Genomic DNA, 14,524 nt, shown 5'->3' with positions numbered 1-14,524 from the left:
ATATAACCTGTAGTTTTGAAGGAGAGTGCGAGGGAGTATTGAATCATTGAGGTTAACTATGATAGCTTCTTTGGGCTTAGAGAAGATTCCTTTGAGAAGTGCCAGTGTATTGCCAATACATAAAAAGTGGTTCTAAGAGCAAAGTTGCTAAGTACAGTCCGGTTAGTCTGACTTTGGTGGTAGGAAAAATCTTAGAGGGAATGATTAAGAGTGCAATCCAGGACATTTAGATAGATATGGCATTCTGAAGGACAGCATGAATTAGGTGCTTCCATAGCCAGGTGGGAAGGAGCAGCAGTGCATAGCATACGCTTGTTGATTAGACCGGGGTTCCAGCCCGTCACCACCAAATACGGAGGATGCGGAAAGGTCAGGGAATGACCACCGCATATCCCGGTGCAATATGGCCTTAGTTGCTAATGCTCCTAAAAAAAAAAAAAAAAAAAAAAACAAGCCATGGTATTGTACTGCCTTGAATAAATAACACTTCACCAGTGGAGAAGACTATTGTTATTTATTCTCAACAGATACCAACACCCAGACAGTACTGTTTCAAAGTTTGTTGGCTTTGAAACGGTGAGGCCTTTGCCCTTAAATACTTTATAGTCTATATCACTACACACCATCAGGCATCTCTCATATTGTGAAGTCATACTTCATAACTGGGTTGTCACTATTGCAACACCAGGGTACCTGCCCACCTACCGAATAGTAGCCGACAAGCTTTGAAACGGTGCTGTCTGGGTGGTGGTATCCGCTGATAATAAATAACTAGTCTTCTCCACTGGTGAAGTGTTATTTATTTGAGGTAGAACAATACCATGGCAACTCGTTGTGAAGGCAGTCACAATATGAGATATAACTAAAACGATGCCAATTTAATTAATTAATTTAACTACTTTGGTGGATAGCTATGTTAAAATTATGCTTTTGCACTAACCTACATATTAGTCACATTTATAAATAACAGAAAATTTTATAATATTGCGAAGTGTTACACTTCCCCACCCAGCTACTTCATAATGCCATCTGGAAAAATTTTCTGGGGAGAACACTGTAGTTTATTTGGATTTTAGCAAAGCATTTGATAGTGTCTCTCGTGAGATGTTACTGTATAAGCTTGAACATATTGGGATTACTGGTAATATTCTAAGATGAATTGCTGGGTGGCTGCAGGGTAGAAGGCAGAGAGTTGTGATTAATGGATATTCTTCAGAATGATGTATGTCAGGAGTGGGGTCCCTCAAGGATCAGTTCTTGGACCACTGTTGTTTCTAATTTTCATAGATGACATCGACAAAGGGATAGGTGTGATGTCAAAATTTGCAGAAGACGTAAATATTGGCAGAGTTGTTAATGATCAGTGCCAAGTAATGTTCCTTCAGGATGACTTGAAAATTGTCAGAGAAGTGGCAACTATGTTTTAATGCTGCTAAATGCAAGGTATAAATTATACATTTGATGGGGGTTGAATTAAAAACAGTGGAGGAGGAAAGGGTTCTGGAAATTTCAATATGAGCAGATATGAAATTTTCTGAACAGTATAAACAGGCAGCCAGGAAAGCCCATGATGGCCTATTGATGATTTATCAAACATTGGCCTCTAGAAATAGGGAGGTCATAATCCCATTGTATAAGGCAATTATAGGACCACATTTGCAATACTTTGCCAAGTGTGGCGACCTCATCTGAAAAAAGACACTGAGCTTATTGAAAGGGTCCAAAGATGGGCAACTCAAATGGTGAGATCGACGGAAGGATAACCATATGAGGAAAACACCTATATGGACTACAGAGCTTGGCAACTAGGCACCTCAGAGGTGACCTGATTGAGGTTTACAAGGCTCTGAGAGGGATTAGTAAAATGAATGAAGGTGGAATTCTCATTGTCATAAATAATTCCAGAGCTAGGGGTCAAAAATTCAAATTACAGGGCTTGAGGTTTAGATTAGATTGTAGGAAGTTTTCTTTTAGCCAGCTAGTCATTGATTGCTTGAACAGGTTGCCCTCACATATAGTTGAGGCTGAGAGTTTGACGAGTTTGAATAAATTCAAAGGGGGGGGGTTCCAGTGCAGCAAAAGCTTGTGGCTTTTTTTGCACTATAGGGCAAATACTATTACTAAGATATTTCATTTTCTTTAACCTTTCTTCCCCAAGCCTTAGGAGAATTAGAAAGTAAATCCAGTTATAATGACAACCATTAACATAAACATGGTTTTACATAAACATATTTCAATAACTTGCAGTTAATACTGCCAATGGTTGAGTCTGTTGTGGACTTGTTCATAGCTCATAGTCAACAATAGACTTAACCATGTGTTTACTGCTTTGCCATTTATGCCTGTTGATACTCAAAGTAAGTGGCAGTCATCTTCTGTCTCTTCCACTTGAAACCGGGCCCAAAATTTTAGCAGTCGAGCATTTAGAGAGTACAATGGAAAGAAGTGGTACACTCACAGATGAGAATAGGATCTACTCACAGGCCATGATCCTCCTCAGTGTCTGCATTATCAACAACATCGAACCTCAATATTTCATTCTCTGGCTAATCTACGAGAACTGATGACATTACTTCATATCATTAGAGAGGAGGCACATATTAATCAACTTTTTTGTTTTTTGAAACAAATTGGAATGTATGATTGATTATGAATAGGTTTCTGAACCAAAATAAAATTGTGCTGGCTTCATTCTTAATTTTTCTAACATTTCTATGAATAGGTGCACTATAGCCATAGCAGCTTATGCACCAATAAACATCCAAACACCTTCTGCCTTGCTCTGTGTAATGAACTTTGAGCAATTTAATTTAATTTAATGCCAGTTGTAAAAATTCCATTGATAAGGAGTAAATACAGTAGAACATGGATAAAGAAATTCCCACATAAGAAGTTTTCCCCTGTACTAGGTTGGTTTCTTAATTCCCAATTTCAACTCTATATATTGTAATGTGTTATTTTCCCACATAAGTTTCTCAGGCAAAAAAGCTTTCCTGCATAAAAAGTATGTGATAAAGAATACACAGTGTATTATTATAATGACACTTAATACAATTTTTAAATATAGAAATTCTTTATTTTTATATTAAAAAATATAAAACAATATAAACATTTTGGTAATCGAACGAGTTAGTGCATATCATCATTTCAGTTCATAGTAAACCACCGAAGTAGGTGAAATGGCATCGTTTTTTACATCTCATATTGTGAATGCCTTCACAACAAGTTGCCCTGATATTGCATTACCTCCAATAAGCAACAGATCACCACTGAAGAAGACTAATGTTACTTATTCTCGGCGGATAACGCCACCCAGGGGTGGTGGTATCTGCCGAGAATGCACTAGTGAAGCATTTCCTATTCGAGAATTTACTGTTGATGGTAGTTCAGTATCAGGGCAACTCATTGTGAAGATATTCATAATATGAAATATAACAAAAATGATGCCATTTCACCTACTTTGATGATTTACTACGAACTAAAATGATACTACGCACTAAAACCTTTTTTAATATAAACATTTTGATATAATGGAAGTGACTTATCCCAATTGTTTTCATCGATATCCAATTGGATACTTGCGTAAACCACATTAAGTGTTAAGATCTGATGGTTGTGAACAACACTGAATTACTTAGGGGATTGTTGTCTTGTTGCAATTGTGACCTTTTAAGGTATGTTAAATCTCCAAAGGAGGTCATTCTTCCAACTTGGTAATTAATTTAATGAATGGAATGCTGTGCAATTAGAAATCCTCAGTTTAAAAATGTTTTCCATAGGCAGAGTAAAATATTTATAAATTCTGAAATAGTACTTAAAAATGAAATTTAACTTATGTATGCATATCTTTTCATTTTTATTTGTGTAGTTAATATTTCATACCCTTAAGTCGTTTTTCCCTTCTAAGAAGTTTTCCCTCGTAAGAAGTTCTAAACCTCCACTCCCTTGAAAAACTTGTTATCTGGGTTCTACTATATATTTTTTTACTGTGCTTTTTGAAATGGCGATAGAACAGTTATGATAAATACTTCTAATTAACAAGCATATTAAGTGTTAACAGTAAGGAACACAAATTACACCACATTTTAAGAACCTAATAATTTATTATCAGTGATAGTTTGACAAATAATTCCACATTTTCATTCTCACATTGGCAGTGGATGACAATGTACCGTATTTCCCCATGTATAAGACGCACCTTAATTTTGGGGCCAGAAATTTGAAAAAAAAAATATATTACATTTTTTTTTTTCATTAAAATTATTAAAAAAAATTATTAAAAAAAAAAGTTATTGAACTCAAGTTTTATTCATCATTAAATTCATACAACTCATCACTGTCAAAACTTCCATCCATTAGCTTGTCCTCATCTGTGTCTGATGACAAATCACTGTCTTCATATATTGTCTCGTCCTCAGTTCCATCTATGGCATTTGAATTGCCACACTTCTTAAATTACTTGACAACGATCTCAATCTTGATATTATCCCAGGATCCTTTCACCCAGGTACAAACTTCTCCTATAGTTGGTTTCTTCACTCTTCCTGCTGGTGTCAAATTTTCCCCAGAAGACTTCATCCATTGGTTCCATTTGTCTCTCATGGCAGCTTTGAAGGGTTTGTTAATGCTGACATCAAGTGGTTGGAGCAGGAATGTCAAGCCTCCAGGTATGAAGGCAAGTTTTGTTTTTTGCTCTGCAGCAATCTTCTTTGTGTGTTTTGTTATGTGTGCCCTGAACTGATCAAGCACCAATAGGGCAGGTTTGTTTAAGCACCCACCTGGTCTCCTGCTCCAAACTTTCTCAAACCAGATCTTCATCCCATCCTGATCCATCCAACCCTTGTCATGAATGTGGACAATCACTCCTCGAGGAATGTCTTCTTTTGCCATTGTTTTGCATTTGAAAATCAGCATAGGAGGCAGCTTGGTTCCATCGGCACAACAAGCTAGAACAACTGTATAATGGCTCTTTTCATGTCCACTTGTCTTCACAGTTACAGTTTTCATCCCCTTCTTATCAACAGTTCTGTTACTTGGGACATCAAATTGAAGGGGGACTTCATCCATATTTGCAATCCGTCCCAACTCAAACTGATGTGTTTTCCGACATTGAATGACAAAACGATGAAATTCAAGGACCTTCTGTTCATAGCTTTCAGGCATCTTTTGGACAAGTTGGTGCGTGTACGCATGCTTAGTCCATTCCGTTTCATGAACCTGAAGCACCAATTGTGTCGTCCTTTGAAATCAGTAACTTCTTTTTCATCAGCAGTTCTTCTTGCCTCATGCTGAACCATCTTTGTGGACACAGGAATTCCAGTTGCCCTTTGCTCTTCAATCCATATCTTCAATTCCCTCTCTAAATCAGGCCATTTTGCTGACTTGCCTCTCATGGCCTTCTTCTGCCGTGGCATTCTCAGTGGGGTTTCTTCTTCCCGTAGCCAGTCTCGGATTGTTTTCTCAGTTGGAGGAGGACCAAACTTACGTTCAGCAGCACAATTTCCATTCACTTTTGCAAACTGGATCACTTTTAACTTGAATTCAGCACTGTACGAAAATCTTTTCTGAGCCATTTCTGGGCAGAATGTGGCAAAACGTAACCTAATATACTGGTAACAAGTGGAAAACAATGAGCGCAAAGACAACAAGTGCGAAAAAGTGGGAAATGCAAGTCAAAAAAAATCTACAACCACTGTATAAGACGCACCCAGTTTTTAGACCCCAAATTTTTCGAAAAAAAGGTGCATCTTATACGTGGGGAAATACGGTATATGTAATATCTTGGAATGGTTATGTCAGATCCTAAATATATATTATTATTTTAATAAGAACATCTCTTTTTCTCTTCTGGAATGAATGAAGTGATTGTAAAGCGCAAAAGTGATTTAATATGAACCATTACTGTAAAATTGCTTTCCTTTATTTTTTGTACAGTTTAATTTATAGCAACTTAGCAGCTGTTCTATTATTTCAGAGTCACCTGCAGCAGCAGTCACAAGCATTATGTGATCTCCGATCCCAAAACACAAGTTTAACCCTTAAATTAGAAAATCTTAAACTTATATCAGACCAATTAAAGCAAGTAAGCCCTTTCATCTTTCTCCTATTCTTTCATATTTTGATTGGTTCTATTCATGCTCAAATTTTATTTACAGTTTATGATATATAACGCATGGTTGTAATACTGGTAAGAATCATTTTACTTGTTTACAGCAACTGATGCTTCTTCATTACAAAATAAATACATGGAACAACTAGAAAATCTACAAACTTGAGCATATATCCTGAGATATGCTCAAGTTCGTACACTTGCTGGCAGATATATAAGGCAGCATCAAACTGTGTATACTGATATTCAAGGTTTGATCGGTGAATGATGTTATAATTTTTGAATGCATAGTAATAGTAGTAGTAGCTAAAATTTGTGAATAGTTTATAGCACATCTTTTCATCATGCATGTAACACAAAATTTTAACTTGTTGCTGGCGTAGTGAAAAGTTGCTTTGAGTGAACACATTTTTCCACATTTGTCACACTTAACTAAAAACAATGAAATTTGAACATTAAATTTTGTTGCAAGACACTACAAAAACAAATGAAATGCTTGTTACAATTTATGGATGCCATGTCAAAACTGGTTTTTCAAGTAGTTTCGAAAGGCTACATGAGGGAAATTTTTTGCTCAAAGATGAACGAAGAGGTGGCCACCTGTCAACGTTTTGAAACAGTCAGAACACTGTTAATATTGTATTCCTTTATTGTTCTTGTTATTAAATTCCTTCATTGCCCATTACACTAAATACAGAATATACAAACTATGCCATTACTTATGCAACACCAAATACAACAATGATTATTCAGAAACACTTGAGCAATGGTGTGTATGGACATTAATGAAGTTTGCTGAGCATTCAATTGGATCAACTACTGACCATTTAAGAAATTGCTGAGAAGACCATTTCTTTCATTTGGTTTGATTTAGGTCATTTTGACAGAGGATTTGGACATGAGGCACATGAATGACTAGTTTGTTCCATGCACTCACACTCAAGATTAAAGACAACATGGAGTCCTCATTTGATCCCAGTTGTTGTAAGCTGTGTTAGATCCCTGCATTGTTAACATAATATATAATAAATTATGAGCCTTGGGTTTATGTATATGGCTCAGACCAAGGTTCAACTTTCCAAGTAGAAAATAACATTACCAAGACAAAAATAAAAAAAAAAGCAGAGCAGTCAAAATCACATTTGAAGCACATGCTGATTGCATTTTTTGACAACAAAGGAGCGTTAATCGGAATTCATTCCACCAAGTGTCACTGTTAATGTTGCTGCCTAGTACTGTGAAGTTTTAAAACAGTTGAAAAGTACAATCTACTATAAGTGACCCAACAAGCAAAATGGATGTCTCTTTTGCTAAGACTTGCTGAATTCATCCCTTTCACCTGATTTAGCACTGTGCAACTTTTGGCTATTTCTAAAATTAAAAAAAAAAAGAACATGAAAGCAAAATAAACTGATTTGATTCAAGAAATCTGATCAAACACAAAGGACCACCAGCAAGCATTAACTAAAAGACTTTTTTTTAACTCCACAGGAAACTTTCCCACAAAATTATCAGGATTATCAGACACTGCAATTTCCAAAACTGAAAATGTCTTTCCTTTTGCTCCTGTCACCAATCTTGTTACTCTACTTTGTACCCATTCCAACAGAGAGCTGCATCCTTTCTAAAATAAAGCTTCCAGACCTTTATGCAGTATTCAAGGTTTGGCTTAACCATTGCATTATACAATGGGATAATCACCTTCCTATCCCCGCTGGCAAAATTCCTATATATCATTGATAAAACACCATTGAACTGTCCTGGCAGCCTGTCTGCACTGTTCAGAGAACTTCATATATGACTGCACAGTTACCCCAGGTCATTTTCATTCTCCACTGTGCTGTGAGTGTTTATCTGGGATTGCATACTCTCTGTATGTTATCGTTATTATTATTTTTGGCGCAAGGTCTACTCAGGCCATATTGCACCCTCTCTATATGAAGTAACTTGTATTTGCCAATATTAAACTTTAATTGCCACTTCTCAGCTCATCTGCTTAATTTGTCCAGATCTTTTTGCAGTAGCATACCCTGATTACTGTGATTACAACTTTGCTGCTAACCTACATATGAAAACTTAGCCAGTAAGCCTAATATACTTTCATCAATATCATCAGCACTGGACCTTGGGGACTCTGCTTTCATCTGCTTCCTATAACATTCTTTTATGTACAACAAAATCAAAAGCTTTTCTGAAATCTATATGATGTCAGAATTAATTTTTGCATCTAGATCCTTTCTTCTGTGTCACAGTATCCAGTCAGACTTGTCAGATAAGATAACCCTCAAAAAATTCATTATATAACTGCATTCCTGTCTGTATGGTCCTGCATTACTTCTTTAACCATTGACTCCCTTATTTACCTGGAAGGGAAGTCAAGCTAACAGGTCTCTAATTATTCATGTCTCCCTTTGATCCTCTTTTGTGAACTGGAGATATATTTGCACATCTACAGTCCATAGGGACCTCTCTTGAATCCAGGAATGCTCTCATAATCACGGCTAAAGTTTGCTTACCTCTTTTGCTGTCTGCTTTAATATACCTGGATAGATTCCATCCACCCCAAGTACCTTTTTATTTTTAGTTTCAACAGTTTCTCCTTCACATTCCTCTCAGTTGTCACAAAATTATTCAGCTCCCAACCAGAATTTGACTCTCTTCTGACATCCTATCCCTAAAATATTCGTCATATATGAATGTAGATACAAAATATCCATTCAATTTGTCAGAAACCTGAGTAGGAACATCATCGGTTAATCCATTCATATCTAGTGAACCCAGGGTTCACTAGCCATCCCGAGGATTCCAGGAGTTCACTGCACTCGGGGCACCAGCGTTCAAGGTGTGCTTAAAACTTACAAACACATATGAAGAAAATTTGAAATGTTGTATTTTTCTGAATATGAACATGTTACTGAACTTTTGTGGATGTGTGCATAATGCGTGTCTACTCTAAAATTTACTGTATAAATTAACCCTTCAATACTCGAGTGAGTTCCAGGTGGACTCCAGCTTTTTTTACATAGCTGTACTTTCTTGGTCAAAAAATTTCCAGAAACGCTGTTCACAGTACCTCTCTAGAAAATTGTGCAGGACTGTAATGGATTTGTTAAAAGATGAAAATATCAACATTCATAACATGCGTGGTCAGAGTTACGATAATGCAGCCAGCATGATGGCTGCATTATCTTAACTAATGTAAACATATTGGCCTTCCATATAAATCCTAGGGCTTTTTTGTACCTTGTGCTGCACACAGTATAAATTTAACAGTTAACGATGCTGCAAAAGGCTCATTAGAAATCACCACTTTTTTTTTAGCATTTTTCAGGAAATTTACGTTTCCTTTTCAGCATCAACATAGCGTTGGAGTGTCTTAAAATCGCAACTTCCAACAGGCGCCTCTGTAGCCAGGTGGGAAGGAGCAGCAGTGCGTAGCACACACTTCTTGAAATATCTATACAGATATTTCCCATGATAATGATTCTAGAAATGTAGCTAAATCATTAATAACAAAATCAAATCTTATACATTTATTTGTTCTCTTGTAAATTATATATTATCAAAAATCAATGTTGTTAGAAAATCAATGCAAAATTTAAACACATCAGTACCAACAATCATAAAAATGTTACATGAATTAAGTGAGTATTTTAAAGAATCTAGAACAGGTGCTGGTTTTCAAAACTTGTTAAATGAAACAGCTATTGCTAATAGACTGTGAAACTAGATTTATTATTTTAATAAATTTAGAAGTCTCAATTATACAACCACAAAAAAAGAAAAGAATGTTTCCTTATGAAAGTAATTATAAAACTATAAATTCACCTGAAGCTTCATACAAAATAAATTTTTGTTATATCATACTAGATATAACAATGTTACAAATAGAAGAGAGATTTGAACAACTGAAGGTGCATAATAATAGTTTTAACTTTTTATTTTACATTTATTTGTTTCCATCTCTAAATAAAGAAACCAAAATTAAACATTGTATTGACTTACAAACTGATTTGTCAATTTTTATACAGCCAAACATGGAAGCATATGATGTGTTATGTTTTTTCAAATGATCTTGTTGCTATGTTTCCCAATGTTTCTATTGCAATACGAATATTTCTCACCCTACCTGTCACCATAGCACATGGAGAACATTAAAAATGGTAAGATTAACAATGATATGCAAGAAAGGTTAACAACTTTGAGTCTCATTAGTATTAAAAATATTGTTTCCAGTTTCAATATTTCTGAAATTGTCAATGATTGTTCAATAAGAAAATCAAGAAGAATAAACATTATTTACTTTTTTACTATAATATTATTGTATTCTTCTTTGTTATATAATTTATATGTATAAACATGTATGTATAACCTTTACTTCATTGTTTCTTTTTGAATTAATTTTTAATTTATACTTTTTATTAGTTGTGATTATGTAAAAAATTTTGTTGTCAGTAATTATAATTGTATTACTTTTGATATTAATTATCATTATATGAATAAAAGTATAATAAATTATATAAATATTTTTGAGGGGGGGTGCCAAATTGCGATTGGCACCTGGGTGCCACATTCCCTAGGAACGCTCCTGAGTGAACTAATGTGATTCAACCAGTTCCTCCTACTGTTTACTAAAATAGAGATCTGCTTCTTTCTTTGCATTCTTTGCCAGACACTTCTTGTAAACAGCCTTAGGTTGCCTAACTTCTTTTGTGACTTGATTGCAGACTAGTTTATATCTTTGTAAGCATCTGTCACATGATACTTTATATGCTTTCTACGAATTTTTCTTCATTATCACAAGTTTCATCAATTTGTGTGACATTCATTTAAGTCTGTGCCTTGAACTCTTATCTGGTATAAAAAGCCTAGTAATCCATGAATGTTTCCCATTTAGAATTTATCGTTGGTAACTTCATTAGTGGGCCCATTGTATAGAATTTCAAAACTGTCTCAGACCTGTAGTCATCTTTATGAAAGAAAAAGTCATTTTCCTTACCTTTGACAGTAATTACATCTTTAACTAAATTTCTCAATACATTGCTGATCACTGCCATCTACTGGTTCTTTTATTCACAGGTTCTTAATGCAAGGAGGGTCACTGCTGATAATCAGATCAAACTATATCTAGTATTCATGTAGGAAACAGTCATTCAGTAAACCCACAAAAGTCTTGCTACTTGTGTGAGTGACCAGCTCCACGAGATCCAGTCCATATCTAGAAAGTGAAAGACATTCTGATTTATTTGCCCATTCTGTATGTCTGTACAATTTTTCATTTTACTCATTCCATTCATTAAGCCTATCACACACTCCTACCCTCATTTTTGTTTTCCTGGTGCTTACGTCACAATAAACTGATTTCACATTGCACTGGATCTCATGTCCAGCAGATACCCTGCCTTAGATTTTATGTGCTTCTTAACTAAGAACATATCTCCCCCATTCCTGTCTGTCCCTTCTGTACATATTGGAAGTACATATTGTACTTCCCATATTCAAATTCTGAATCCCTTATATCTGAGTGACAATTTGATCAGCATTTTAAATTCATCAAATTTATTTACTATGCTCCTATCATTAGTGTACATACAAGTATACTGACAATTGTTTTTACTCTAACAATATGGAATGGAAACAATATGAGTCCCTTAATGCAAAGCAGTACCCATTGATAACCACTCTTCTTTTCCCACTCAACCATCCCTTCATTCATAGCAGTAAATCTGATTAAAGGTGTTGTTGATGGTTACCCCTAATGTCACATTGCTCCATTTAGTACAGTAGTAGTCTTTCATCAGAAAAGTTTTTGATACCGTTCTCTATTTGTGTGTTATAAAATCAAAATGTTTATTGAAATCTAAGTATATGATGTCAGAATTATTTTTTGCATCCAATTCCTTTCTTATTTCATCTTAAAATCTGGTCAGACAGGATAGCCCCTTAACACATTCATGCCCGAATGATGTATAACTGCATTCCTGTCTAGTTGCCCCTGCATTACCTTTTTTATTCAATCATTCCATTATTTTTTCCTGTAACAGAAGTCAAACTTACAGGTCTGTAATTTCTCATTTCAACCTTTGAAATGAGAAATTACAGACACTATAACAACCCTCTTTGTGATTTGGGAATATCACAATTGCACATTTCAGTTCTTGGGGATCTCCAAATCTAAGGATGTTCTCATAATTATGGTTAAACATGTCCTTATCTGCTTTGCTGGCCCCCTTAATATAATTGAATGGATCCCCTCCACACCAGGTGCCTTTTTTGCATTTAGCTTGAACAATTTCTCCTCCCCTTTCCTCTCAGCTATCACAAAATCGTTTAGCTCTCTATTAGAATTTGACATACTTCTGAATTCCCTGCTCCAAAAAGATTCCTCAGGTAGTACTGTAGATGCAAAATACCTATTCATTTTGGTATTAAAACATTGATATCAAGTGAGAAAATGCGATTTACCCCTTTCTCCTTCTAATGTTTACATAAGTAAAGATGTTGCTGCTCTTCTTTACATTCTTTGCCAGAGACTTCTGGTAATCTGCCTTTTCTTGCCTAACCTCTTATGTGACTTGATTGCAGGCTAGCTTATATCCACTGTATGCCTCTGTATCACCTGGTAATTTATTTACATCCTGCACATTTTTCTTCTCTGCCGTAAGTCTCATCTTTTTTATCTGACATCAATTTAAGTCAGTTTTGAACAGTATCTCTTAGTTGGTATAAAAAAGAAGCATTGTTGCTTCTAAGCTTACTACACTGGATGTACTCTGGTGGCCTCTGTATCACCTGGTAATTTACCTAACCACAAACTGTATTTCTTAGACACTAGACTAGGTTAAATCTGCCCTTTTTTGACTTCCTCAGGTAGTTAGTTTTGGTGTCTGTTTCTCTTTTTAACATCCAGCAGTAGTCACCGTCACATTGGAATTTCATCTCTCTTTTTCCATTTCTTTTATATCCTGATGGACTCTTTTACCTTGCTCTTCACTTAAACAAACTAAATTTTCTAGGAAATACTTCAAATGAGAATACCTTAAAATTCATATCACAGCCTAGTTTTCTAAACTTTTTTAGCATGTTAGTCATGAACATTCTCATAATCTGAATGTGCACTGTTTCCCAAAAAATTGCATACTACGCTTTTAAAGCCAGTTCAAGAATCTCCTTCAGTTTGGTATGTGGATTCTTCAAATATAGGGACTAGGAGCAGCTTTCAGATTTGAAGTCAAATAAAAATTTCTGCTTTCATTTTTTCATATGTGAACAATGTGAAATTTGTTTAAACATACGTGAAACAATTAAATTGAATTTAAGAGACACTTGAACTGCAAAATAAATTAAGCAAAATAATTAATGCTGTTGTTGTAGGGTTATTAGGTAAGGCAAGGTGCTATTCTGCTCCCATGAACTTAACTACCTCTATACCAAAACAAAAAATAAATAAAATAAACATAAAAATACATAATAGGCTAAAGAATAGAAATGAAAACAGAGCAACACCCACAGTTTATAAGTCCTGAAGCCTTCCCTTGAAAAGGTAGTGCTTGTGGCTCTTTGTTTCTTTGTGGTTTTTCATTTTTTTTTTTTTTAATTATCATTTTAGTGACATACATTTTTTGGGTTAGTGGACATGTATCTTTTTGGGTGGGGAGTCTTGCATTTCAAGTCCTAGGAGTGAACATTATTTTAGTTTCTTTTATTTTCTGTTCTTTAACTTATTATATACAGGAGAACCTGGATAAGAAGTTTTCCAAGGGACTGGAGGTTTAGAACTTCTTATGTGGGAAAACTTCTTAGAAGAGAAAATGACCTAAGGGTATGAAATATTAACTACACAAATAAAAATGAAAAGATACGCATACATAACATAAAGATTATTTTAAGTACTATTTCAGAATTTCTAAATATTTCACTCTGCCTATGGGGAGCATTTTTAAACTGAGGATTTCTAATTGGTTAACATTCTGTTCATTAAATTCATTATCAAGTTGGAAGGATGAGCTCCTTTGGAGTTTCAACATACCAAGGTCACAATTACAATAAGATAGAGCAACAATCCACTAAATAATTCAGAACTGTTCAGAAAAATCAGAACTTTTTGTTGTTATGTTGTTATTTGGTTTTTAGGAGCATTAGCAACTAAGGCCATATTGCTCCTGGGATATGCGGTGGTCATTCCCTGACCTTTCTGCATCCTCCATATTTGGTGGTCACAGTCTCGAACCCGGTATAATCAAGAAGCGTGTGCTACGTACTGCTGCTCCTGCCCACCTGGCTACGGAGGCACCTAAATCAGAACTTAACAGCAAATGTTTCACTGTGCTTCACGTGGTCAAAGCTATCCAATTATGGATACTGATGAAAACAATTGCAATATGTCACTTCCATTATATACAAATTTTTATACTA

The 14,524-nt window shown here is 35.2% G+C and overlaps 1 protein-coding gene across 1 annotated transcript in view; it reads left to right on the top strand.

The window, feature by feature from the left end:
* Positions 1–14,524, top strand: part of LOC150083055 (leucine-rich repeat-containing protein 45-like) — a 151,345-nt gene that overhangs the window by 122,103 nt on the left and 14,718 nt on the right. Inside the window, exon 8 of the mRNA XM_090378377.1 lies at positions 5,975–6,082. Within this exon, the coding sequence (XP_090234503.1) occupies positions 5,975–6,082 (108 nt within the window). The remainder of the gene's footprint in view (positions 1–5,974; positions 6,083–14,524) is intronic.

This window comes from Mastigoproctus giganteus, chromosome 7, assembly GCF_048544385.1.
Source record: "Mastigoproctus giganteus isolate SK-2022 chromosome 7, ASM4854438v1, whole genome shotgun sequence".
NCBI classification, from domain to species: domain Eukaryota; kingdom Metazoa; phylum Arthropoda; class Arachnida; order Uropygi; family Thelyphonidae; genus Mastigoproctus; species Mastigoproctus giganteus.
The sequence above is the reverse complement of the archived record's forward strand: the minus strand, read 5'-3'. Positions and strand labels throughout refer to the sequence as shown.